General features: G+C 39.4%; 1 protein-coding gene across 10 annotated transcripts in view; it reads left to right on the top strand.

The window, feature by feature from the left end:
- The window catches only part of WT1 (WT1 transcription factor), an 84739-nt gene extending 61618 nt beyond the window's left edge, over positions 1 to 23121 (top strand). For 6 of the 10 annotated variants that reach the window (XM_072039233.1, XM_072039232.1, XM_038180201.2 and 3 more), the window contains 5 exons: positions 6104 to 6206; positions 7567 to 7717; positions 15482 to 15571; positions 17260 to 17352; positions 20786 to 21483. In XM_072039233.1, coding sequence (XP_071895334.1) covers positions 6104 to 6206; positions 7567 to 7717; positions 15482 to 15571; positions 17260 to 17352; positions 20786 to 20907 — 559 coding nt within the window. In that variant the 3' untranslated portion in view covers positions 20908 to 21483. Of the gene's footprint in view, positions 1 to 6103; positions 6207 to 7566; positions 7718 to 15481; positions 15572 to 17259; positions 17353 to 20785; positions 22175 to 22264 lie in introns of those variants that run through there. The other 4 variants (XM_072039231.1, XM_072039230.1, XM_027458462.3 and 1 more) reach the window with 4 other exon arrangements.
- Positions 23122 to 24242: the final 1121 nt, after the last annotated feature.

Raw genomic sequence — 24242 nt, 5'->3', positions numbered from 1 at the left:
TACCGTGTAGTCTAAATGCTTTGAATCCGTGTGGTAGTTTCACTTAGATTTGGAATGCCAAAGACTGAGTTGAGGTTGTGCTTATGACTTATGTGAAGTCAGGGCCTCGGACGAGGGAAGAACAGCCCATGTTTGCTGCCTTGTGAGCTAGTGTTTTGGTTAGGTGTTGCCTGTTTGTCTGGAGACTTCTCGGTCCCATTCTGAGTTTTGGGTGGACAAGAGGGAGGGCTGTCTTGTTGGCTGCGGGAGCTGTCACATAAATGGGCAACTTCCGAAATCTGAAATGAAAATTTCATGGTTAAGGCAGTGAATAGCACTGTTTGCTGATGGCATTTTGTGGTATTTTGTTTGGAGAAGCTGAGACCTGATTTATACTGTTGAAGGAAAGCCATGGGTCCTTTGGTTATTATGCTGAAAACTTGGGTCCCGGACATCTCAAAATGGATGTCCAAAATTTGCAGACACCTTTTCCCTCAGCTTCTGTCCTTAATATCTTTGTTTTGCTTTCTTATTTGTACAAGGTGGAAAATGATGGCTTCCCTTATAGTATTTTTGTGGAGGTAGACCTCATGACTATACAATCCTCCTTGATAGTTTGATGAGGTCTATATAAAAGGGACATGGAAATAATTTATACCAAGCAGGAAATGATATGGCATGGTAGGCAAGAAGTAGAGCCACATATCCAACAGCAAGACTTAAAAGAAATATTGCATAGTTTTCTCTTCAGCTGCTCGAGTAAAAGTTATTTTTCTGACAGTCACCTGAAATCATATATATATATATAACCAGACAATTTTATTTTTTATTTTATTATTTTTATTTATTTTTTTACTCTTTTGGTTTTCCTTGCATTTTAAATGATCAGCATATTTCATGGACATTTGCTGTTTGCTGAGGCTCACTGGAAGGAAAATTATGTGTAATCTTTGTAGAACACTACTAAAACTGCATTTAAAACAGATTTTGTTTACAAGTGAATTGTAAATGTTTTTCTGTTTACCTATAGCAATATTATTAGTAAAATTTGGAGGTGTAAAACTTCCTAGTTGGGAGCAGTTCTATAATCAACATGAATTGGCAATGGGCAATGACCCATGGTCTCTGACACTTGTCCCTTTCCCACTGATAGCTGAGGATCTTGTTTTGGATCTCGTGTTGGGTGAAATCCTGATTCCACTGAGGTCAAAAATCCCCCAAACTATTGAAGTCGATGAGACTGGAGTCCCCTGAATCCGGTGCCTTCCTGTCATCAACCAGCTGGTTTTCTCATAGAAGATGGCAGAAGGGCTGTAATCTGTGAAATCACATTTTTTAATGTTCCTTTGCCTTGGAAAGCACAGATAAAAATGCAGCTTTAAGCTCCACCCTCTGTGTAGTATTAGACAAAAAGCAGGCAGAAACATGATCTTCTATATAACTAATCAGAATCTCTTTGCTGTCTCCATACATATTTTTCCCAGGGTGCTAGGATGGTAAATATTTTAGCAGAGGGAATTAACTCTACTTCTCTTCCTTTATGTTCTGTTATCAATGGGACTAGCCCACACCCTCACTTTGCCTCATTTTTGGCTCTGTTTCTAAACCCTAAAATTCCTGTTCCTGCATTGAAACACAATTAAATCGAGGCTTAATGTGGTGCCTGTTTTATGTAATCTTGCTTTCTGGCTTTTTTTATTCTTCCAAGTCTGAATCTCATGAATCAATTTGTACTCACATTTCATCTGAAATTTTCTAACTCTCTTCAGTATGCCCTAAAGCTTCCCTTTTTTGGTTTATGAAATAATAATAAAAAGCTTAACTTTTCAGATTAAGTTGTAACTGGGTTATACATTAGACAGACAATTTCAGTTTAACAAAGTAGAAATGGTGTGAGAGAGAAATTGCAGCTTGATTATTTTTTAAAAATATTCAGATTAGAATGTCATCTTTTATGAGTTTTTTTTATAACCACTTAGATTGATACAACTCTTTAAAGCTGCTCTGTTTTTCATCACACGTTCTCATCTGTAAAACCTTCATTTTTATTAATCTTTGTACAATCTGTACAACTTCGAGATTAATCATTTTAAAAGAGCTACTCTCCGAGTGTTAAGGATTTGCTGGACTAATGGTAAATGCAAGTGCTTCTAAATATTCTACAACACATAGCGCTTGCTTAGCATTTTATGTTGCACAAGTATCAGACTTTGTTTCCCAGTTATCTAGAGTTACATTTTATGGATTTGTTTTCAGGTCTGTTTCTGGCTGCCTAGAACCAGAGAACAAAATATACCGAGCTGTTTTTTCACCAACTAACTGGATGAATTATAAATATTTATAGTCCAGTTCTGCCCCTGTCCTGTTCCCATTGATATTAAAGGGAATTGTATATTTACAAGCAAAGGCAGAAACAGACTGGGAAGCCAAGTCCTTCAGTCCTTACTCGAACAAAAATTCCTGTTAGAAACTGACAGGCCAGTTTGTTTGTGTCTTGCCTTGCTTTTTGAGTCCTTTTAGGACTTGTGAAGGGATTGGTCTGGTGTCTCTCCTATCTGTAACTTGGGGGACTCTAGTATTTTTGGTTCGACTCTTTGCCTCTTGCTTATCCCCCCAGCCTCAGCTGAGTGTCTCTGCAGCTGGGGGAGGCAGCACAGGAGCCGTGGCTGAGCTGCCAGGCGTGCTGAGTGCGCTTCCCCGGGCTGCGGTGGTGGTGCTGGGCAGCCTGTCCCACAGGAGGGAAGACGCGTGTCCGAGGATCCTCCTTTCCTCACCTACCCCGAGTTAGCACTGCTCATCCGAACGGCACAGTATATATCATTTGGGGGGTGTCATCTTTTTAACTGACAGTACAGTTGTCAGTGGATCTGGGATGGACGATGTAGCTGTTACAGTGCTTTGGTGGAGACCTAGGGTATTACCTAGTCTGGGGAGCGTATCAGGACAATTTCTGTTCTGATTTTTATGATTTTGGTGGCCTCTGTGTATGAGGCATTGTCTGTTTGCCTAGTTAAACGTAGAATGCCTGACTAGAAAAGATGGAAATTAGGAATTTCCTACCCTCTTAAGACTTCCAGTTACTTAAAGTACTGGAGGTATAAAATTCAATGGTTATTTGTACTGCTCATCTACATAGGACTGCATTACACCATTATCTTATGTATGCAGTAAAGCAGGTGTTTGAGTTTCAGTAATATATTTAGAAGATTTGCGTGTATGCAAATATATATATGTAGTTTTGCATCAGTTTTATTTTAGCATATAATTTGCAGCATCACAAAGCCAAACAGCTGTATAAGCATGGTATACCTTTTGTGGCATATACCATGGATGCACTGAGTGAAGAGGCTGGAATTAAAAAAAAAAAAAAAGTATTTCACAACCAGGTTACTATTGATGCAGAGTGAAGGTTGGATTGAATAGTGCAGCAATAGGGACTGGTGGTGAAAACTCCCCTTCAGTCTTCCAGTTTCTTCACTAAGCTGCAGGAGCAATCACCTGTTAATTTCTGTCTCCCTGGAGGCCAGATTATTCCGTAGGGCTTTGTAGTGAATAAATATCATTTTAAACAAGGATTCTCCTGATGGATTTTACTGTCATCATCCAGGTGACCATGCTGAGTACCAGCCAGGGTTGATGAGAATGTTGCCCATGTAAAATGGGAACTGTGATTACCACTTATTAAAACGTCTCTCCCAGGGGGCTGTGGCTATTCCCTTGTTCATATACCTTGGGTCAAGAAGCTCTGAAAAGTTTTATTGTTCTAGGCTTTGCAGTTGTGTGTACAGTTACGGTGTAGTATAATTAGAAATAATGGGAGGAAATTTGAAGAAGGCTGAATGCTGAGGAAGCCTTCCCAAATAAGCAATAAAAATTGAGGTGGAGATCATCCAAAGGATAACTCCCGTCCAGTGTCACTCTTGAGGGCATGGACAGGCTCTTTGTTCTATTTCTTATTCCTGGGAGGAATTATTTCAGAACTGACTGGTCTTTACAAAAATGCTCATCACTGAAAGACGAAAACCATGGGAATTTGGAGGGAAAGTTAGGTTGGGTTTTGTGGCCTAACCTCTTACTGCGTGTTGTTGTTTCTCCTTCTAAAGTTTCTGTGCTGCAAATTCTTATCTGACTCAGTTTCTCTGTTGTAAGGTGTAAGCTTGCTAACGCAGGCATGGATGAGAGGTTGCACAGTTACGTGGGGTAACTAATAGTGACGTTCATATTTACCATACACTTGCTGATGTATTACAGATCAGCAACAGCTTCTACTGTGGAAATCCCTCCTTATATATATCAGTTCTTATTTCTGTTTTGATTTGTGATTAACATGGGTATCACCATAGACAGGGTGCTTTTCAACTGTTTTTTTTGTTTGTTTGTTTGTTTGTTTGTTTGTTTGTTTTTTTGTTATTGTTGTTTTTTAACACCCGTGGAGTTTCCTGCCTTTAAATAGAGAGGAAAATTCAATACTAGTGGGGAATGGGAGTTGTGCAAATGATAATTTGTTACTTGTATTAGGGCACTAAGAGCCACATTGGACCCTGAACTGAGAGGAGACCCTGTTCAGTTAGACATAGTATGTGTCTAGAGAGGTATTTAATCCATTTAAATCAGACAGTGGTATTTTACAGAATGTTACAGAGCAGAGATACCTTATTGCCACCACCCTACAAATTACTTCGTTATAATCACTCAGTTGCCAGTTAAAATTGAAACAAATGGAGCACGCTTGCCTAAAGGCATAGCCTTTCATTTGAATGGCCAGGTGGAGTCAGGATTTGAAACTGGTATTTTACCAGCAAAAGACTTGGTCTAAAGGATCGCATCTGCCAGGTGGCAGCCTGCAAGCCGCTATGTGGACGAGTAACGAGGAATGTGACCTGCATGCTGCGGTAATAGCTGTTCACAAGTACTGCTCCCCTCCTGCTCAGTGAAGTTCACAAATGGTTGAGACGTCTCCCGCATTCCAGTTCCACTGGCTGTTCTGCAAATCACTTAAGAGGTTTAAAACTTCCTTGTAATTCTACTCTGCACATGAACTTTAAGTGAAGAGAAAGGAAGGACCAGTGAAATGAGAGCCTGGGCCTCAGGGACCCCTTAAAATTGCTATTGCAAGCATTTGGCAAAGACTGGGATAACATCCTATGTATCCATCTTTGTCCCTAGCTGTGTGCCCTTGGGCTTTGTTCTGGGCTTTCTTATTTCTAGTGCAGTGTAAAATACGAACACGTACTGTTGCCAGTATATATTCATACATGTGGCAATGTCCACACTAATGTAACATTTACATTATTTTTACGTTAAGAAGGTTGCGGACAGGAAAAACAGCAATATCCCTGATGTTCTGGAAAGCAGAGCATAGGATTTTGAAGAATAAGTATAAGTAAATGAGCATATGATTGTGACACCCCAAAACCACAACAAAAGTTACAAAATTTTAAAATTGTCACAATGCTGTGTAAGGAATGTTGATAATTTATACCTTTTTATTTTATTTATTTATTTTTATAAGGGGTTAATTTGTAGTGTACCCTGCAAGTTGATACGTGGGATAAATAGTTTGGACACTGATTTGTAATCTCTGTTTATGAGTACATGACTGCTATTCTTATAAATGTCATCACTTTCTTGGTAGTATCTGGTAATATCTGAGTCATGAGGTGCTGACAAAAATCCACTGCACTTAATGTGAAACTTGAGGCATTTTGCTCATTCCAAAAGATATTAGCAATAGCCAGCCCCACATTTAACTGATAAATAACGTGTACATGTGCACATGTGCACATGACACAGCTATGCTGCTATGTGGATTTTTCCCCTTACCTAAAATCTTTGTGAAATGCATCAGAGTTCAGATCCATGGCTTTTTTTTTCTTTTTTTTTGGACTGTCTTAATGGATACTAATAGATGTATGCATGGAGTCAGTGCATTGTGCTGGAAGGGAGCGGGTTCAGATGAAGGTGGAGCAGGTTTCCTTTAGTGAATTCCATTTGAGCTCGGATAACCTGGCTACAAAAGCAAACTCTACATATGTTATCACCAACTTAAGAAAAGAAACCTTTCAAATGGAGCTGAGTAGTGAAAAATATTTCATTTCTCCATTATTCTCCTCTTTATTTACAGCCATACAGCAGGATATGAAAATGAGAACCACAGTGCTCCCATGTTATACAGCTGTGGGGCCCAATACAGAATACACACCCATGGAGTTTTTAGAGGCATACAAGTGAGTATAGAAGGCCATTCTTCATGGGGAAGTAAAACTGCTGCCTGCTTGTAATGGTCACTTACTACTTACTTCACTGGTTTTTATAAATCCATCCTTGATTTCAGTTTCCCTGTGGTATCAATGTTTGACACAAGTGTCACGACTTCCCTGAAACCACTGAAGTATAATACAAAGTTTCTTTCTGAAACAGTTGTTTAAAATTGTACATTTCTCCTTCTAAAATATATCTGTGAAGCAGTTATTCCTGACCAGCTTTTCCAGATGGTCCAAGATTCCGCTTCCAACTTCTAGCTCCAGCCACTTTGGCCACGTGAAGCTTCTGTGGCTACAATGGACCAAGTCTGATGACTGCATAAAAAGTACTAGATGACATTTTGCTTTTAAGGATTTCTGAAGCTTTACTAATTCAAACACATTTCCTTAAAACAAAATATAATAAGTGATTGTTTCCTAATGACTAAAGAAATATTTGGAAGGAACTTATCATTCATGGGAGTTAATTTCCTCCCTTTCTCAACAGTTATATCATTGATAAATATCACTGTAAAAAATATACCTTCTTAAAACTGATGGCAAAGTCATCACATAGTGCTTGTCTCTTCTGTGTTTCTCTTTCTGTGTTGTCAACCTGCATGAATGTTTTAGAATGTTTTATTCTTTTCTCTATGGTTTAGTAAGTCATTATTCAGTAGCAAGTTCTCAGAAATAGGCTCACGAGCCAGCTTTTTGTTGAGTGAATAAAAGTAAGCATGGACATTGTTTATGGAAGTTAATTATCCCAGAAGGAGAAGATCACCTTTGATGGAACATTGTGACAGAGGCCAGAATTCATTAAAGCTGAACTATTCACCACTTCCACCTTTCTCTTGTTTTATGTTTTACCAATTTGTATTAACCCAATACATATTTTTTTCCCATACCCTAACTTTGTATGAATATTTAAAATATTTAAAATATTTGAATATTTAAAAGAAGGGAATGTTACTCTGGCTAATGCTTTTATCTATTACACTGGAATACACCTAAAACTGTTTCATATGCCAAGCAGTGTTACTTTCATCATTGTGTGATTATACCTGAGGTTGGAATGTGGCCCATTTAATCCTGCATATAAATATCGGTGAGAGAATTTAGTGAGTAGAGTTTGCTGTGTTTTACCTTCAAATAATTTTAATAAGCTGGAAGCGACAGATTAAGGCATACTAAGGTTGTACTTCATTAACACAGAATAAAATACAGTTGCCTGTTTGTAGTGTGGTATATTTAAGTATCTCTTTGTCACGGAGAAGTGCCCCTGAGTGCTTGCCTTTCAATGTGCTAAACAAAAGCTTGTGAACATACACGTCTGTCATTGTAGGATGTCCGACGGGTGCCGGGAGTAGCACCAACTATTGTCCGATCAGCAAGCGAGACAAATGAAAAACGTCCCTTCATGTGCGCGTACCCTGGCTGTAACAAGAGATACTTTAAGTTGTCCCATTTACAGATGCACAGCAGAAAGCACACTGGTAAGTGTCAGCGTTGATGGCTATAAATCAAGTTAGAGCACTGGACAGCAGAATGGCTAGGGCGATTCTGAAACAGTGTAAGGTGCACAAGATGAACTGCCAGGTCAGGGGCAGTGAGAACGGGCCAGTTGGGGTAGATGCGTGCTGTCACTGGGGCAATCCCCCTTTCGGATGAGAAGACTGTGAATCTAGCAAAATAAAACACAGAGCAGCCCTGACATCAAGTAGATCACCTCTCTCCCTCTCAGACTGTTAGAGGACGTCATTCAGGGCCATGAATTTTCTTCTCCTTTCTATTTTTCTTTAATTTAGGAGCATCAAAGCTTGCTCCAAAATTTAGCCGTTGTTAACTGCTAAGAAGTTCCCATCATCTTCTCCCCCTGTATAAGCCGTGTCTGGTTGGGGTTGGAGGCAGGGACTGGCAAAGGAGCTTGATTGCTCTGGGATCTTTTCATGAAGAATTGAACTTGAACCCACTAATTCGTATGGTAAGATCTGGGTTCTGTCTGATTTTGGGCAATCCAGTTTATGTCTCAAAATGTGGAAATAGCATGTCCTGCTGTATCTTGCAGGCTATTAAAAAGGACTATTTCCCCTATTGGAAGATTTATACTGTTGGAAGTGTGTAATTATTATGTATAATATCTTCAGATATGCATCTTACACATCTTTTATTGCCTATCATATTTTTATTTAGACAGCTCTTTCTGTGCTAATTGAGAAATCTGTGAATAAAATCTATAAAAACGGGTGTTCAGTTAACTGTGAATATAACAGAAGGTCAAAGGGATAAAACAGATAACAGGAAGGTAGTCCATACTGTTGTGACTTAGCAGATTGTCTAATTTTTCATTAAAAAACAGTTGCAAACTTTTCCTTTTGGATACTGTGTGGTGAGATGTACTTGCATAATGCCATGATAGGTAAGAAATGAACATTACAAAGCATTTTTAATTTCTGAACATGCAAGCTGCAAAATACTCAGATGACACCTTCGTTTTTGCTTAGATTACAGATGTGAGATAATTTGGATTGTAACAGTAATTTAGTCTTCCAAGCCAAAGGTCTACAGAAAAGCTATTATATATTTTTTTTGTAAATAATTTGGGAACAGAAGAAAATTTGTAGATCTTTTGGGGCACATTAACAACAGTATTTTTCTTGAGTATGCCTAAGCAGTTCTGAACTTTTCTCATAATCACTATTTCTTTAATTTCTAAGCTGATTTACTCTGTACCTTAGCAATCATAATTTGTTTGTTTTGGTTCTGCATTTTATTCCATTTGGTTGCTTGGCTTTCACAATATTATTTTTGGATGCACCACAAGGACACATCTTACATTTTTTTTCCCCTTTAAATGGAGAAGATATCTAGCATTATACTACTTAAAATCTAGGCATGTAGAGTCAGAAAATCCCTAGAAGACATAGGGGACAGGACTATGGAAATCTAGCATCCCTAGAGAGACTTCTCCCCATATCTTTGAGGTCGTAAACACCCTTCCTTCTCCTTTGGTTTATGCTATAGTTAAACAGGGTATAGGATTTTTTTTTTTTCTCCTCAAACACCTCTTCTGGTAAGGTGGACCCAGATCTTTCTAACATTATATTTTGATATGTTGTCTATAAGACTTTTTTTTTTTTAACTTTTTTTTTTTTTCCTCCCAAACGTTTGCAAGATGCTTTCTTTAAGCGGCCAGCTTGACTCCCAAAGTTTGTATTTGCTGATAAAAATGTTGCCATTGGTAAGACGACACAAGTTTTCAAGGTTGGCTGCAGCTAAAGAGAGGAAGCTAGGGGATATGGCACTTCCAGTATGAGAATTGCTTGGGTAATTGGTTAACTTGCCTGGCTGAGGCGTTCACATTTAGGATCAGAAGGGATTTCTCCCCTTAGTCAGACTGTGAGGGACAGTTAGGTTTTGTTCCTCAGCCTGTTGTATAGGTACTAGCTATTTGCTGTGGTTATCATCTGGAAATTGTACTTACTAAATTCCCAGCTGCTATAAAGGACATGATGCCGTTCATTTCTTGTCTGCTCCTGTAGCCCGTTGGTCCTAGCTTTTGGGAGTGCTTGGAGAACTATGCTGTATGGGAGCATCTGGAGCAGACAGTCTGTGAATGCTCTGAGTTACCATATTTTCTTGGCTGCTTGGTGCAGCGGAGGGTCTGGACTTGGTGCCCATGTGGTCCTCCTCAGACCCATGCTCTTCAGCACTCCTGGGCAGTTGAATTGACTGCTGTGGTGTAAAGCCATTTCCAGTCTGCTGGGTAACTTCACGTCTTTTCTGGCTATCTGTCCCTGAGCTGTGCCTCCTTGCGGAGAAGCTGGTCATCAGAAAGGTATGTGGGACTGTCGCCAGGGAGGTTCAGCCTAGACATGAGGGAAAATGTCTATACTGCAAGGGTGGTGAAACACTGGGTCAGGCTTCCTAGTGAGGTGGTTGATGCCTGCCAGTGTTCAAGAGGCACTTTGACAATGGCCTCAATAACAGGCTTTAACTTTTGGTTAGCCTTGACGTGGTCAGGCAGTTGGACTTGGTGATCTTTGTAAGGCCCTTCCAACTGAACCATTCTAAATCAAAAGCAAAATTTGCAAACCAGTTGTCTCCAAAGGCAGATCAATCATTGCGATGAAGAATTTGTGTGCTTTGTTGGTAATAGCTATGATAACTACAGCTGACACGTGTCTTCATCTTTTCTCCACCTCTTCACTGTTAGGTGAGGGGATATCTTAACAGACCAGTATGACTAAGGTTGATGTTGCTGGTGCTTGTTGATAACCATGTAGCTGTCTCAGTCTCTCTGATCACCTTTCTGTCTGTAACTCAATGAGCTATGTAACACCAACACTAAATACAGAAATTGGGCTTGATGGAGTTAGCAAACTCACTTAGACGGAAGGTAGTTGGTAAACATAACACCTAATGTCTTACTAAATGAAGGGCTGCATCTTTTCTTCTTCCACTCCAGCATTTTGACGGGGAGGAATCCTGACGAGCCATTTTGAGGTTAGAACTGTCAGATATTAGCTCAAGTGGAGTATCATTTGTTTGTTTGGCATACCTCTCCACAGACAATGTATAATTTTATGCATCCTACTGTAAGATGGTTCTGTACTCACACGTGGGTTTGAAGCTCTTCCACCTTCCTTGGTGTAAAGTTAGATCAATTTTTAAATTATGGACACGATTTGAAAATAAAGCGTAGCATATATCTCCTACTAGAACAACAGATTGTGTCCTTACAGAATAATGTTGACTCTTGCTTATCTTTTTCCTTTCTATCATAGATACTTACAGAGAACTTGGCTCATCAGGTCTTCCATTCACCAGTTGCAGTATTGCAAAATTAAAAAGGACCTAAAGCACAAAATTGGGTTCTGTAATCTGTTCTAACCAATGTTTCAACATAGCCTTAGTTGAAAATATGTTGACATTTTGTACCCTCCAAGACTGCTTATCCATTGTTAACAATGCCTTTATTGAAACATGTACAGCCAAAAAAGCTTTTTTCTTATCTTGGTGTATTTTGCTGCAGGAGATAGGCCCTGAAGGGAAATGCAAAAATACATATAACTTTTCAACAGTTCAGCAATTAATGTGAGTTGTAGTCCTGTAGCAGACTTCAGAGATTTCTTTGTGGAAACAAGTTGATGTCTAGACCTTCATTAATTTAATGTATGGAGGAAACATCGCCATTCTTGCTTCAGCCCCTTTGGGTGTAGCACCACACATTGGAAAAAAATGTGGGTTTACCCTGATGAAAAACTGAGCACTTTTGCAGATAAAATACTCTCTGCCTTTTTGTTGGGCATATTCTTCAGCCTTACAGTGCTCAACTGCAGGCATGAGTTTCTACAATAAAATCATAGAACGTGTAGATCAGGAAGGAATCCTTTATGTGGTAGGGGACTCGGCTCTTGGTGGTGAACTTCTGAGGCTCTAGGTGGTGTAAGTAATGGTCTAATAACCATTTTTACACTACTCATCTAAGAATCACCTCCTTGCTTTGACTAAGCCAGTATCTTTTCACTATGGTGTGTTACCATGCTGCTAAATGCCTCACAGTCAGTGCAGTTCATCATTGCAACGCCTTTGAAAGACAGAGCTATATCCTCTGTAGAAGCAATGATAAAGGGGTGTCATTGTGCTCGAGCTAGGAACTGCACAGGCACTCTTGCAAGAATCTAGTGTGGTAACATGTAGGTTAGCACTTTTTTGCCAGTTTTCCTTTGGAATACCTGTATCTTCAGCGGGCCATGGGAGACTGCTGGGCTGGATGGACCTTTGGCCTTACCCATTATGCACCACTTTTAGGCTTTCATTTCTGTTGGATGAAATAAGATCGTTTATGTATTTAAAATTTGTGATTAGTTTCACAGCAGTAGTGATGTCTTCTCACACCTGAATTGTGTCACAAAGGTGACAGAATAAGTTATCTATGAAGGCTCCCTATTAAACAGAGACAGAAGTTTTCTCTAAGTTTGCTAAAGCAAATGATGTTGAATAGAAATATGTTACGCTAGTGTGGTAAAGCTGTGATTACAGCATCGTGCTCATTTGATTAGTTGGATATAGAAGCAAAGGGGTTTATGGTGGTGAAGTGAGTATAGACAAGCCTTCAGATTCTCATTCAGACTTGCCGTCTTTAGTTTCAAAATCAGCCTCCTCTCATGTTTTCTTGTTAGCAGCAGGCTTTTGCTTTTGCTGCATGCCTTAATAAAATGGAATGATTATGCATGTTTGTGCAACTGCTACAGCAGTGCCAATGTCTGCTTTCCTATGCATCTGTGCAAATTAATTTTCACAAGAGGAGGCAGGCATTCTTCCTCTAGTTTAAGTTAATCTGCTTTGAGCAAATAGGTATATTTTATTAAAAGTATTTATTGTCATAAATGCAAAGGCCGATTCAGAATTCTGTGATTGTTGAGCTTCTAATTTTCTAAATGTTTTTCTAAATTTTGTTCTAGGACAACTGCTATTCCACCTATCCTCTCTCATTTTGACCATTTCATTATGCACCAAGTGTAGCCTTTTTGTTGCATGCTGTCTTTTAGTAATGAAATGTAAATAATTGTGGGAATCCCTGAGTCACAGGTGAATGGACTGGTGAAGCTTCATCTTCTTCTCCTGGTTTATTTTGCAATTGTATAGGGCTACATAGGAAGGTGACAGTATTACAGGATATTTTTTGTGCATTGAGAGATTTCAGCTGTTTAATGGAGGGGCTCTAACAGTCCAAGAGTCCCTTTCTGTATAGTCATTTAATGAGGCACCAGCAGACTTTTTCTAATCTGGGACATTTCTGTTGCCCTGTTCTAAAGAAATTTATGGAAATTAACAGGTATGTGTCAGTTGGCTTTGGCAGGCATTTTCCTTGACACTAGCTGACATGGAAGATGTAGAAGGAAAGAGAAATTAGGATTTCTGTCCAAATATTATGCTGCCCCTTGTTTGTTTACCTTTCATCTTCTGCAGTGTCAGTATATCTCTGTGTAAGCATATTGGATCGATTCCTATGTGCATTGGTTAAATTTGTCCTCAGTTTAACCAAGATTATATTTTAAAGTATAAAGAACTATTTTATTGTGCATGACATCAGACCTCCTATACCGCTTTATTCAAATCCTTCCTTAACTATCTTCTGCGTTTATATTGCAATTAGCAGACAATCATCCTGTCACTGCATTCTGCTCTGCTGACATTCCCCCTCTTAAATCTGCCAAAGGGCTGAATTCCTTGGAAGTAAGTGGTTTCTGAAAAGCAGGCACCCCCCTGGGAGTCCTTGTGGTCAAAGTGTACGGAACTATTTCAAACACCTGTGGCAACTTTAATCCCTTATGCTAATAAATTAAGCACAGCAGACATGGAAGTTATCCACACCTAGCTCTGAGAACCAGTAAACTCCACTGGGTGACTGTCACAGGAAGTTAACTTGTTCTGGCAGATTTAGTTGCTTTTGTGAAATTTTGATCTTCGCTACACCAGTATGAATTTGGAATGCTGCTCTTAATATGCTACTTATGCTGTTACCTAGAGCAGAAGGCTCCTCCTTTACACGAAATAGTACTGGTATCTAAGACCACAGTCCTGTACAAATACAGGATAGCTCTGTCAATAAGCCTTTCAAATGACTCCTTAATTGTTCTTACCTGGTGTCTGATGACAGGCTGAAAAAAATTCTTCTCAAAGCAGAAATGTCTGTAGCCCTGTGATCCAATATGATGCCCACCTATCCTAATGATTTCAAACAAGTATTTCTATAAGACACAGCAGTTAATTTTCACAAGTGATGAACAAGACGAACATGGCATCACAGACATATTCCTTTGCAGTACCTAGTACCTTACATTTACAGTTCCCATTCAAGATTGCAACTGGTGCTCAGAAAAACTTTTTCCTCGTCATAATATAATTAGAAATGCAGACACTTAGAGTGAAGATTCATGAGTGGTATGTATTTAAAAATACACCTGGAGAAATTAAACCCACTCCACCCTCTATCTTCAGCTGCATTTTGTTCTTTAGGTCCTTCATGCTTGATCTTTGTTTTGTATCTCAGCTTTCCACAGTAGATAAAGCAGGTTGCAGCTGGTCTAGTGTGTATGTTCCAGATAAAGCCCAGGATCTTCCAGCTTTGCCGTGAGAGGTGCTTCCTTAGCTCTTATGCTGAGACCTCTCTGTAGGGCTGAGGCACTGGAAACAGACTTTGTGTAGGTATAATTGTAATTACATCTCAGTCTCTTGCAGGATTGCAGTGTTGTGCAGAAGGGCCTTAGAGTAGATGAGAATCAGATGTAAGATGTCATACAGCTCCTCCTGTAACAGCACACAGATTAAGTCTTTTTATGCTGGCCAAATCTTCATCAACTCTGCAGTATGCTACAATCCAGCAGTGTTTCCCTCTTTCCTCAAGGTCCTTGATTTCTGCATTTCTTTTTTGAATCCTTATGTGTTTGGTGAAGCCCTTTTGCATAGAAAACCATATTCATCTGAGACACTAGCTTACAGGGATTTCAAAATCTTTATTTATTTATTTATTTTAAGTCAGAAGCTTGCTTTTGATCCTAGGGAGAACACATCCTGAAGAGCTCAGCTGAATTGTACAGTGTGGAGGAAGCGTTTATATTCACACGAGGCTTTGCAAAAATCTGTGTGCTTGCCTGCGGGAGGTGTGCAGCTACATGTGAAATCCTGGTGCTTTACAGAAGAAAAGTAATTTGTGTTTTGCAGAAGAATGTGTGGTGAAATTTCTGTGGTGGAATTGTGCTCTTCATTTTCTTTTAATTCATTTAGTACAGTTAAAATTTGCACCTCATTTGTTTAGTTTTTACTTCAAAGCCAATTTAGAGCAAACTGCAAGTTGTTCCCTTGTACAAATGATGTATAACTGAAACAGCTGGAAAGAGCTTAACGTGGTTTTCACAGAAATATAAAACAAAATATTTCTGTTCTTTTCCAGAAGAAAACAATTTAAAAAATCATGTAACCTTAAAGTTTTTTTTGCAGATTTTGCCTAGTGGATCATTTTTCAGAATGAACAGATTTAAGATCAGTGACAAAGTAGTAAAATTGTGCCAGCCCTACCCTACTGATTCCAACACAGCTGTATGGTTTTGTAGCAAATGAGACTCTGGCCTTTCACTAGATTGCTTTAGAAATGAAGTTTGCGTTTCTTATTGTAACACATTGAATCTTCAGAGTCTAGCTGACGTGTTCCCCAGTTTAGCCACATTTTCTGATAAGCCATTTGTATTTTGCAGGTGAAAAACCCTATCAGTGTGATTTTAAGGACTGTGAACGAAGATTTTCTCGTTCAGACCAACTCAAACGGCACCAAAGACGACACACAGGTTTGTTGGCACTGCACCTCTACTCTGTAGAGTTCACCTCTATATGTGAATTGTGATCCAAAAAGCGAACTTGAAATTTCTATTTTCCTGATGTTGTGTCTGCTCATGCACAATGCCAGCAGTGACAAATTCTCAAAGTTAGCTTTAGGAGGGGGGTGCGCCTGTTTTTGTTGTTGGCATTACTGCCATGGTTGTATATGCAAGCTTTTTGTCCTGCCACCATTTTTTGAAGCAGCTTTCTAAATGAAACTCCTCGCTCTATACGGTATCCTCAGTATAGGAAGCCCACTATTTTAAAAACAGTTTTGCAAGAAAGAATTTCCAATGAGTAGTCTGACAAATGCTACTGTCGATATTCTGGTATTTTTTTGGCAATGCTAGTATGTGAATCCTGCATGTGCGTAACCTGAAAGGCTGGCGAAATTACTGTGCACTTGCATGTGGAAAGCAGAAGGGAGAAGGAAAAACCACATCAGCTAAAAGTACCTAATTCAGCAAGACACTTAAGCTTGGATTTGAGCCTTTCTTGAATTCTGCCAACTAAAGAAGAATTCTAGGAGTATCAAGGAGAGAAATGTTGACAATCTGGCTGGCTGGATTGTGCTGGAGTGCAGCTGGCCAAAAATAACCTGGAAAGTGTATAGCAGCTGTTAACATACTATGGAGAAGGCAATAGCAGTCATGAACAGGTCTGGATCATAGTGAGACTTTGTGAGTCTTCTTTGTCAATCATTTACCGGGTAGAATATTCTAAGACGGCCCAAACTATTTCTGAGTTTATTTGAAATTCAGCAATTTGATTTTTGCTCATACACTATTTTCTGGAATTATCAAGACAACCCGCTTCAGCATTTCTGGAGTTCTTGGAGGCCCAGATTAACAGGGGAGACAGCTGTTCACAAAATCACAGAAAACACGATAACAATGACTCTGGCCTCCTGTTTGAAAGTTGAACCATGAGGGCACCCTGCATGGGACATGAGGAGGGGTTTTAGAATACTCCTCTGATTGAGCTGCAGCAAGAAATTGTGTTTGGGTCTCCTATATCTCAGGGAATAGTCTCACAATTGGTTTACTCAAGTTCTGTGGAGAATTTCTGCCTACTACGTTTACTAAAGATGTTCTATCACACTGAAATGATATTTAGAGGGGGAGGAAGTATCTCTGAAAGCTGGTGGTAAAAATACTTCTTTGGGATGATATGCTTTTAGCACCTGCATACTAGAACCTTTGTGTTCAGCAGTCCCAGAGACCTATGTGTAGCGTGTAAAGTAAGTAGCAGAAGTGTAAAGTTAAGCCTGCTGGGAGTATATAAAAATATACCTCTGTGCTGCTATTTTTCTCATGCCATGTGTGCTCATACATGATGGCAAGAGCGTCAAGCCACAGGATCAGAATTAATGGAAGTTTGCAGATCCTCCTTATTCCAACAATATAAGTGGGTGTTTATTTATGCTGGTGCTGTTTGGATGCTTCAGACCCAGACACTGGAAGAGGGGGTTACAAAGGGACTGTGTGTGGCAGCCTGATTAATGACTTTCTGTAACGTGTAGCCATGAAGCTGGGAGGAGCAGTTAGAGTAACTAGTACAAAAAAATCCAGAATTTTGCAAATACAGAAATAGATGATGTCATCCACCCTTCTAAAAGGTGTTGGAATATAAGAATAGTTTTTTTCTCTCTATTCAGGGGTGAAACCCTTCCAGTGTAAAACCTGTCAGAGAAAGTTCTCCAGATCTGATCATCTGAAGACTCATACCAGGACTCATACAGGTAAAACAAGTGCGTAAACCTTTATTCACATTTATATTTCATTATTTATTAATTTTTAAACAATGTTGTTGTAAATTTAATGATTAGGAAGTCTCTTAACCAGGGATTAAATATTCAGAACATCAGAAATCATTTCAGAGTATGCTGATTAACCAGTGTGACAACATCCCCTAAATATCACAGTCACTTTTCACAGTGGGCTTTAGGTGATTTTTGAAACTACGCTTTCTTTTGTCGTGTTTAAGGAAATTTCAGCTTGGTAAAATATATTTTGTCAGCTATAGTGAAACAAACATTATGGTCTCAGCCCACAAATGTCAACTTGATCTATTGCCTTCACTGAAAAAACCTACAAGACAGAAACTTTAATTCTAGCTTCAGCTGAAGGTCTGTAATCTAAAGTATTCATGCCTATTCATGCTTCTCCTAAGTGTCAGTTGAGCCTAATGCAGGATAGCACGGCAAAGCTCTTGCTGTTGCTGCTTGTACTGTAATCTCTCCAGAAGATAAAAGGAGTGCCTTTTGCAAACTCACACTGACAGATGCTGAAGTAAAAGCTTACTCAAATATTCGAGGACCTTTTTGTAGAAACTATGATATTTCACATGAATACAGGGGAAAAAAATAGCAGGCATTTTAGTCTACTTTGTCCTCACGTAAGTGTAAACACCATTAAGAGGCAACTTCAGCAACCTCTATATTTTAGTTTTAAGGTTTAGAATTATTCTTATGAAGTGACATTTTATGTTCCCTTCCACTACATATGCCATATTTTTATGAAGTGATTGTTTACCAAGTGCTTTGACATGTTACTAGATGTCACAGTGTTTTCTACACCAGGGCTAGCCTTTTTAAATTCAGTCTCTCTACTGGTGGACAAGGAGCCAGAAAATCCTTTTTTTCTTCTGCTAAGGATTCTTTCTTCTTTTTTGGACCATAAAAATACCTATTAAAGACTGTCAAGTATAAAAAAGAAATTTTAATAATGAGAATGATTCACCTAAGAATAACGGCATTTCCTGTGGCACCGGCCAGATAAATGCTTCAAGCAGTGATGATATCTGCACTGGCAAAGGGCATGGCTGTGTTACTGGCTTATCCCTGGCATTTCACACTGAGCTGCAGGATCTGGTTCTGGTGCGTGCGTATGAAGCAAGATATTTTCATTATCACCAAGAGGTAACATTCTGGTAGAGACAAAATGCAAGTGGTTGCCACATGTTAGCAAATTAGGAAAAACTATATTCTCCTTCACATTTCACTGCTAACTGATCTGATAATTCATGGAAAGACTCCGTGATCTCCTGACTTCAGTAATTTTTTTACCCCAGATCAGCTAAATCAGTGAATAATTACTCTCTTTTTTTCTATTGAAACTAGTCTCCCTGTTCTAGTTCTTCTTTGCCCCATGTGATCCAAGCCCACCCTGCCCTCATTGCTGAAAGCAGCCTCACTTGAGTGCTGATTACCGTGTAGCACAGACCTTTGCCTGGGCTCGCTGCCTGCCACTGGCTCAGGTTTTGCGGGGGCTCTCAGCTCAGCTGCCTGCTGCTGTTGACGATGCTCCTTTGACTGTTAAATATACATATCCTGAGAGGAATGAGCATGAGTGATAGTTGGGGATTTTTTGTGTCCATCCTGCCCTGTAGCTTCATTTCTTTCTATTTCGTCCCCTAAATTTTGCAAGAAAACACTTAGTTCAGTTTAACTTGTTCCATGTTAAGTCTTGGTGAAGGGAAGTGTAGGTAACTTTCATCTCTTGTGGCTTATTTGTAAAGCAACTGTTAAACTATTTGGTAGGCTACAAATTCAGGACCGCTTGTCTGCTTTTAGCAATTGAAATGTTATTTCTGATGCCTGTATAGTGAAGTTATGTAAGATAATCTGTGCCCAGCACTGAATGAATAGATCGCTGCCCCCTGTCATGAGTGGACAATTGAAATTGCTTGTGAAACAGCAAAACTCTGCTGCTTTTATTGTGGTAGTTCAGTGAAAAGTTTGCCAGTAATACATAGCTCGCATCAGTTCACAGGATGGTTCTGTTAATGCTGCTGAGATGTAAGATGACCGCTTTATACAATCTGTGATTTTTATCAGTAGCTCTGACCAGACCAGCTTTGTCCCATACTGTTTTATGCACTCATGTGAGATGGTTGATGCTTTTGCCAGCATGTATGTTAACTGGATAAAGTAGATTTTAAGTTGATTTCCCTGCTTTCTATAATCTGTTTATTGCATGGGATTTTGCAAACAGAAATACACAGCATTTATGCCAATGCCAGATTCGCTTTTGCCTGAATTTGGATGTTTGTGAAATGTACAAAGTGTGAGGCAAAGAAGAAAAGAAGATGTTTGGGTGACCTCGTGTCTTGAGTTGGAGAGTACGAGGTACATAGACAGCATGGAAGAGTCCAGAGCTGAACCTCCTGTAAAATACTGCATCTGTCTGGGGCAGTGGAGAAAATGCAAGTCTAAAAGAAACCCGAGTCAGTGGGCACTGCTCTGAGCTAATGAAAGCATTCCATCAGCATTCCTGCGGCATCAGACACACAGCCTGAAATTCCTCTTAAATATCATAGAAAATAGAGAGACCAGATTAAACTGTAAAGAGGTGATGGCATTTCTTGTTAAAATTGTATCTGCTTCGTTTGGGGTCATTTTTAGTGAATGGGCAGCCTGCTCCAAGGAACCTGCTTTGGCAGGGGGGGGTTGGATCCGATGATCTTTTGAGGTCCCTTCCAACCCCTTCAATTCTGTGATTCTGTGAATTATTATTATACCTGTAAGAATGTTAGAAAAATACTGAATACTGGGGCCTTTAAAATCTCCCATAGATGTGAATATGTGAATCTACTTTATTTAGACAGTACTGGGAAACTTTCAGTCAGGGTCAGCAAACTTCACGTTGACTGCTGTTGCTTCTGCCATATTCCTTTACACTCACCGGTTTCAAAGAACTCTGGACAAAATTCATTGAACTTGCAGGAAAAACTCTCCTTGACTTGAGGTCGAGCTCTAAGTAGTCACTGACACTTCTCACAGTGAGTAACAGCACGTCTGCAGCACAGTCAGAGGTTCAGCTGAAGCTTGTGTGAATGCCAGAGTTACTCTTAAACCAGTTTGTCCAAGAACTGAGAGTAGCATAAACATGGCAATGGGGTGTTCAGCAAAGTCCTGTCTTCAGGAACAATCCACTGCAAAATGCTCTACATCACGTGGAAAGGCTGTTGGTAAACATCAGCTGGGGGAGATGTAAGCAAGCACTGAGTGCAGATGTGAGCAGTAATTGAGGGCACTCCCACACCCTCTCAGGATGGCCCAGGATGCCTCTCCTCCTGCCAGGAGATCTGCCTAGCTCCTCACAGCCCCGCAGAAAGAAAAGAAATAGCAGTGTCCCAGGCAAGCCGTATACCCAGTTAATAACAGGGTGTTTTGTTAACAGGTGAAAAGCCTTTCAGTTGCCGGTGGCCCAGCTGTCAAAAAAAATTTGCCAGGTCTGATGAATTAGTTCGTCATCACAACATGCACCAGAGGAACATGACTAAACTGCAGTTGGCCCTTTAGACAGTTCAAACAAGTGAATAAACCAGATGGGACACTATGAGCTACTGCAAACTTTATCAGCCATCTTCGATCACCTCTGTCAGAAAGCTGCAGCTGTCTTCGCGTCCCATATGACACAAGTTAACTAAACCGTAGGATTCTGCTCAGCTTTGTCTTCCATTTGGACTTACAAAATTTCTTATTCAAAAAGTTCAGAAGATTTCTATTTGTAATTTTGTTAAAAAGTGAGCAAGATTGCCGCAGTTTCAAGATTACTCTAACCTATGCTTACCTTCCATGGGTGTTTGCAGTTTTCTGTTTTTATTTTCGCTTGAACTTTTCTAGGTGCATTTTATTCTACCTTTTTAAGTCCAGCAGCAGGTAGGGTGATTAGTCCCTGTTGAAGGTAAGCTTTATGCTTACTACTTTTGTGCATATCCTGACGTTTCCAAATGCTAGTACAGTTATCCTCACCAGATGAGACAGAACAATCACCTGAGATACTTTCGGTAAGCTTTGTACTCGTACTGCCAAAGGGCAAGCTTTTAAGGTTGGAAGCAATGCTTCTGAATTTCACAAATCAAACCTTTTTTTTTTTTTTAAAGAAATTATTTCTAGAGCAGTTAAAGCTAGATGAACCAGAACCTCTGTTCAGAAAATAAGAATCTTACCATTAAGTTAACTTGTTTTTTAAATAATCACATAATTGATCCCTCCAAACTGTTTTGTTTGTCAAATAACTCTCTTTCCCTCCACGCCCCCCCCCCCCCCCGCCCCCCCCCCTTTTAATGTATTGGTTTAAATTTATTCCATCATGCGATGTATAGATCTCCTCTACACAAAAGTGATTCCAATCATTGTAGACATTTGGGATTTGTTTACAATGTAAAGCCACGCTGGTTATGTGGCTAGCAAGCTGTATAAACTTAAAACTGAACTTTTAATGGGGCTGGTCCAGGATCTCCATTAACAGATTACTCTTAAGATAAGTAACTTAAAAAGACTCTTTGTCAAGTATATGTGAAAAAGACATTATTAGTGTAAGGAAATATATTGTTTCAGGGTTTTGGGAGGAGGGGTTTATTATTTACTTTTAATTGCTTGAAATTGTGTGTATATATATATCTGATAATGTATTGCTCTTAGACATCTAAAATTAGAAAGTGTATAAATATTAGATGCATCACTGTTCTGATGTTGTTGCTGTTACAAACTATTGATAACACTAAGAATGTAACCTGCATTTTTCACTGAGCTTTCAATTAAAGCCCATTCAAAGAGAAACAAATGAGAGTCCAACAGATGTCTTGTTTCATGTCTGGTATTAAATTTCAAATGCCCTGTCCAATAGTATCCATTTTTTTTTTTGTATATAAAGGTACCACCAGCACTGATGACCACTAGTTAACCTGTCCAGGTCTTGACCACAATTTATCCATCTCACTTGGGAATCATACTGGCAGCAGAAAACAGTGTCGAGTTTCATATTGTGCTATAACACAGTTGCTTCAATCGTTCGTCTTCTTACAAAAATATTCCTTTTCTTTAGATCTATAAGATTTGTATAAAGACTTTATAGAATAGTGCAATCCAGTTTATAAATAGAAGCATTGGCCTTCTGCAGAACTGTGCTGAAACCGTAAGCACAGATAACTTCTTAGATTACGATGTCATACGGGGACTTTTAAGTAAAAGTTAACTTAGAGTTGAGGTGGCTTAAATCAGTTCAGCAGGTTGAAAAAGACAGTCTTTCGTAGATGATGAAGTGTGAAAATGAAGATAAAAAAAAAATATTGTTTCTTTGTCATACTGCCTGCTTTTCTTTGGAAGTAAGTACAGCCTGCCTGAGTGCCCTTCGACCTTGCAAAATATTTGTATCTCTTTAGCAAAAATCTTTAATGTATCTTGCCAAGCTTTTTTCTCTAATGTACACAATGGAGTTCTATGATGGGTTGAGCTTTCTCTCTTAAAGTGCAGCTGCATCGTCAAGAAAACTCAACAGTTAATTCTTCAAGTCCTCTTTTTCGCTTGGGTATTGCATCACTGTTAATTACTGTTGGGGTACTGTGACTCATTTGTATCAGTCAACTTTATCTTTTGCTGCCAAAAGACAGCATCTCTCTGGAGAAACTCATAACAAGTGTGGCAAACATCAAATATTTGGAGTGAATGGTGTGTATAAAACTGCTCAGAATTAAAAAATAAAGCAACTCCTCCTGCTTTCTTGAGAGAAAAGTTCAGTCGTAAAGACAATGTCTTCTGATTTACCCAGCAATGTTCTGCAACTACAAAACAATGTTTTTCAGCCTGCACCCAAAATAGAGAGCTGTCAGAAATGTTTATACTAAAAGCCAAAAAAAGAAAAATCAACCTCCAGTTGTGCCTGCATTAGTCAAACACAAATAAAGCTATCTTTTGTGAAATATAACCAAAACTCCGCTGCAGCACAGGCCAGACTTCCAATGACCTGTAAATAAGTACGTCCATAGTTGTGCTGCTTGGTGAATAGCACGCCAAATAATAATGGTAGATGGCTACAAAAATGAAGTATGGGGTGATGAGTGACGGAGTATGTCCTCTGGTTTTTGCTGTCGCCCCTTTTTCAATGAAAGTACTTACTGCTACTCTATTGTTTGATGCTCATTATGTCTTCCAACACTCTGAGTACAGTGAAGACAAAGGTAAATGTTTACATGATTTTTTTTTTTTATTGTTATTCCTAGTCATTTTACAGTCTTTGCTGTGAGAGGCATTTTATGTCTCTCCCTCTCATTTCCCCGTTTCCAAGATTCTATCAGCAAGGTAAGCCACCTTTATTGAAGTGCTGCACTACATGAATTTCTCAGAAGCAGCCCCCAGATGCTGGTTCTTGCAGCATGCAATTCCTCATTTTGCAGCCAGCAGAAAGTGCTCGGCAGGCCGGGTTTCTGTGAGCTTGACCTCCGTATGAAAGACGAGGGGGCTGCACTTCATTATATCTTACAAGTATCCTTAACTCTCTGGAAAATTTTCAATTCCACAATTAATTGAAAAAATCTTTTTTTATGCCTCTGGCCTGTGTTCTTAAACTGCAAATAGTGACTGATGCTCTTTTGGCTGATGGTTAATGTCTTACTGTGACTGACATACTTTTCCTGTTCTGTAGCTTCCCTCACCCCCAGAATACAGAATGTTAGTGGCATTGGTAACACGTGTACTTCTCCTTGTCACTTCATGATGTACAGTATGTGTTGGGTAGGAAAGGGAACGTTGTCTCTCTTCTCTCTGATATTGTCAGCTGAGATTCAAGGATTCCCTTGCACTGATTTTTTTCAAGGTGGGTGAGTCCAGCCAAGTGTCCCTGCTGCTTGATAAAC

This window comes from Anas platyrhynchos, chromosome 5, assembly GCF_047663525.1.
Source record: "Anas platyrhynchos isolate ZD024472 breed Pekin duck chromosome 5, IASCAAS_PekinDuck_T2T, whole genome shotgun sequence".
NCBI lineage: Eukaryota > Metazoa > Chordata > Aves > Anseriformes > Anatidae > Anas > Anas platyrhynchos.
Note: the sequence above shows the minus strand (reverse complement) of the source record. Positions and strands in the feature narration are given on the sequence as shown.